Source organism: Salvia hispanica, chromosome 1 (genome assembly GCF_023119035.1).
Source record: "Salvia hispanica cultivar TCC Black 2014 chromosome 1, UniMelb_Shisp_WGS_1.0, whole genome shotgun sequence".
In the NCBI taxonomy this organism is placed as follows: Eukaryota; Viridiplantae; Streptophyta; class Magnoliopsida; order Lamiales; family Lamiaceae; genus Salvia; species Salvia hispanica.
Genome location: NC_062965.1, coordinates 23484792 through 23488397, shown reverse-complemented (window position 1 = coordinate 23488397; position 3606 = coordinate 23484792). Strand labels below are relative to the sequence as shown.

General features: G+C 32.8%; 1 protein-coding gene across 1 annotated transcript; it reads left to right on the top strand.

The window, feature by feature from the left end:
- The first annotated feature begins 889 nt into the window (after positions 1 to 889).
- Positions 890 to 3176, top strand: LOC125191095 (probable leucine-rich repeat receptor-like protein kinase At1g35710). Its single transcript, XM_048088558.1, has 4 exons — positions 890 to 1268; positions 2256 to 2471; positions 2539 to 2682; positions 3112 to 3176. Exons 1-4 carry the CDS (start codon positions 890 to 892, stop codon positions 3174 to 3176), a joined length of 804 nt encoding a protein of 267 aa, XP_047944515.1.
- Positions 3177 to 3606: the final 430 nt, after the last annotated feature.

Sequence of the window (3606 nt, the reverse complement as noted above, 5' to 3'; positions counted from 1 at the left end):
CGAACTAAAGAAGAAAAAGCGCATATTCTTGTGGGACGATGGAGTATAACTTTCCGGGCATGACATCATGTAGCATTTTATCAAACATTTTATTCAAATAATGGAAATTAACAAAAATATAAAAAGTAGTATAAAGATTAATAAATGCAACTAATAAAATGAAAAAAAAAGATTACATCGCTTTTGCGTGTTTAAATATTTTGTCAACTTGTTAAATGTCACTTCAGTTATCATAAAAATATTAAAGATGTCAACATTCATATTGTTTGACTTAAACACTAGAAATCGTCATATTTAGAGAAGGTGATAACCGAGACTAGTGGTATCTATCTAATTCAATCTCTTACAATACGATCTTTGACAAAATCTGATGAGATCGTTCATGAAAAAGTCAAAAAACAATTGGTGGAAACATACTTTTAACACTCTCATTGACTTAATAAATAATTCTAGAAATGTAATCAATTATGAAGCCGCCGCGGCATCATCAATAATCAGATATATACAACGTTATATCATGGCTTTGACTTTACGTAATGCTTTCATATTTGTTACAATCTCCATATAATAAATATCCTACACACATACATGTATATACATCGTAGCTCAATCACAAAATACTACAATCGAAATCAAATAAAAAATGGTAAACTCTTCTCATTTTCTCCTCTCTACTTTACTCTTGTCAGTTCACTATTTGATGTATTATAGCTTAGCCGCCGATATCAATACCGATCTTTCTTCACTTCTTGCATTAAAATCACAATTCTCTTCCGATCCACAAAATATATTGACAAAAAATTGGAGCACTGAAGCCAGTGTCTGCAGTTGGATCGGAGTTACTTGTGATTTTCTCCTTAATAGGGTGACTAAGTTGAACATATCGAACATGGGTCTTGTTGGAACCATCCCACCGGAAATCGGAGATCTTTCTTCTCTCGTTTCTTTAGACATGAACGACAACTCTTTTCATGGCCCTCTTCCCCCATCTATCTTTAACATGTCAAATTTAGAAGTCTTGAGTTTGAGGAACAATAGTTTGTCTAGTGTTCTACCTCTTGATATGTGCAGACACAATCTTGATCGACTCAAGATTCTTCGAATTTCTTACAACGAGATGTACGGGAATATACCATCAAGTTTGGAGAAGTGTTCGCAGCTCGAGTTTCTTTCTTTGTACAACAACAAATTTGATGGAATAGTGCCAAGGGAACTTGGGAACTTGACCAAGCTTCAAACGTTGTACATTGATGCAAATAAGTTGACAGGTAATTTGATCTTATCTCCATGGACTATAGTCAAATAATTCTTTTTATTGTCATTTTCTATTTATTTTCAATTTCTATTACCCCCTCCGTCCCATAGAAATAGGCCATTTGGGGTTGGCACGGGTTTTAATGTTTAAGTGGTAAAGTAAGATAGAAGGAGAAAAAGTAGTTGAAACAGTGTAGTGGAGGGTGGGCCCTTCAATGAAAAAGTAAAAACGGAGAAAAAGGTTGCCATAAATAGATATGTGACTATTTGTATGGGCAGACAAAAAAGGAAATATGGCCTATTTCTATGGGACAGAGGGAGTATTTTTTTACAGTCATATACGTAGAGGGTCAAATTAATATTAATAATATTCTATTATTATGGTTATTTATTATCATAGTTATCATTATTATAATTAGGTAGTTGTCCATATTTTAAAACTTATATTAGAATTTATTGAAGTTATTATTTAATAATAATAATAATAATAACAATAATAATAAAGATTAAATAAGAATTCTTGAAAGTTGCACCACTTTGAATTTTAATTACTTAGCTTGTAATATAAAAAATCCAACAAATACGAATAAAAATTTCAAGGTCAAGAGTCATAGTATTATTTTTTTAGGTCATAATCTTACTAAACAAATAGGCCAAGGAGATAAGTCTAATTGTATTCTCTATTTCTCTATAGACATAACTTTCTTCTCCCTTTGTGCGCGAATAGGAATCCCATTTTTTTATTATGGTCCGTCCGCGAATAGGAGTCCCGGTTTATAATTACCATAAATGGTAAAAAGGCCCTACATTCATTTAAAACTAATATATACATGTAAGACCCATTTTTCGCTGACTTTTTTCTATCCATTTTTCTTAACATTTTTTAAAACTCTGTGCCGGAAAAAAAATGAGACTCCTATTCGCGGACGGAGGGAGTATAATTTAAAATATTATAATGCTATATGAACATGTACTAAATAATATGGATTTGATTCATGTAGGTGATATTCCAGAGGAGATTGGTCGTCTAACAAATTTAAAAAGTTTGGGCATGAGTTCCAACAAATTAAAAGGCTCATTGCCTGCAACTCTTTTCGGCATGCCATCCTTGCAATATGTTGACTTTGCTTCCAATGAACTAAGTGGATCATTATCACCACAAATTGGAAACATGACATCCCTTCTCAGAATAGGCCTTGAATATAATAATCTAACTGGTATGAGCAAATCACTTGTTGATGCTTAATTTGAGCAAAGTTTATGATTTCTATCATAATCCTATAGGTGAAATTCCAAAAGAGATCGGTCTTCTTACCAATTTCGAGCGATTGAGCATGTGTTGCAACAATATTAGTGGTTCAGTGCCAAGAGAACTTGGGAACATGACAGCCATGGTTGGTATATACCTTTCCAGTAATGCTTTAAGTGGTACGATTCCAACCCTTCATAACTTACTTTATTGTAACGTTTTATTGCATTTATTGCTACTAAAATTAGTAAGTCGTTCAATTTTGTGTCAAAATGAATGTGTCACATTTTCCCATACCATGATACTCCCTCCGTTCCTTGTTAATAGAGACACTTTTTCGGCATAGAGTTTAAGAATAGTGTGTTAAGTGGATGGTGAATAAAGTAAGAGAGAATAAAGTTAAAGAGAATGTTACTTTTTTTCCAAAAATAGAAACTCAATTATCTTGGAACTTTGCAAGATAGAAAAATGATTACTCGGTATATTGATGTTAACTCGGTATTAATGAAAATTAAAATTTATTAGTTATAACTAAATCATTATCTTGTCTCAAGTGGCCATTCCTATGTTTATTAAGCTTGCACAATGTTTTTTGTATATTCTTGCAGGTCCTATACCAAAAGAGCTAGGTCGCCTTGTTAATTTATGGGAGCTGCAGTTGACAAACTCATAGCCATTAGTTTTATAATAAAATGTGAGTGAAATCAGTTGGTGGAATGTGGGGCCTACTTACCATCTATGGTAAAAGTGAAATAGGACTCTTATTATGGAACGAACCAAAATAACAAAACAAGACTCTTATTGTGGGCTCCAGAAGAAGATGATGAAGAGTCGGGATTTATAGATGGATTTGGTTGGCGAAGTGTGGTGATGGGATATGGATGTGGATTTGTAGTTGGAATAATTGAATTAAGCATGATTATAAGAAGCGGAAGCTGATACAAGGAATTCTTTTTTTAAGGCGCATAATAAATAGTAAGATGAAGAGAAGAAATAGAGCAAAAGCAACACCAAGGAGAAGATTCAAGACAAATATTTTGCTTTTCTTGAGTTTACTTGTAACACTAAGATGTTGTGTGCGTATGATATTTTTGAATATAACG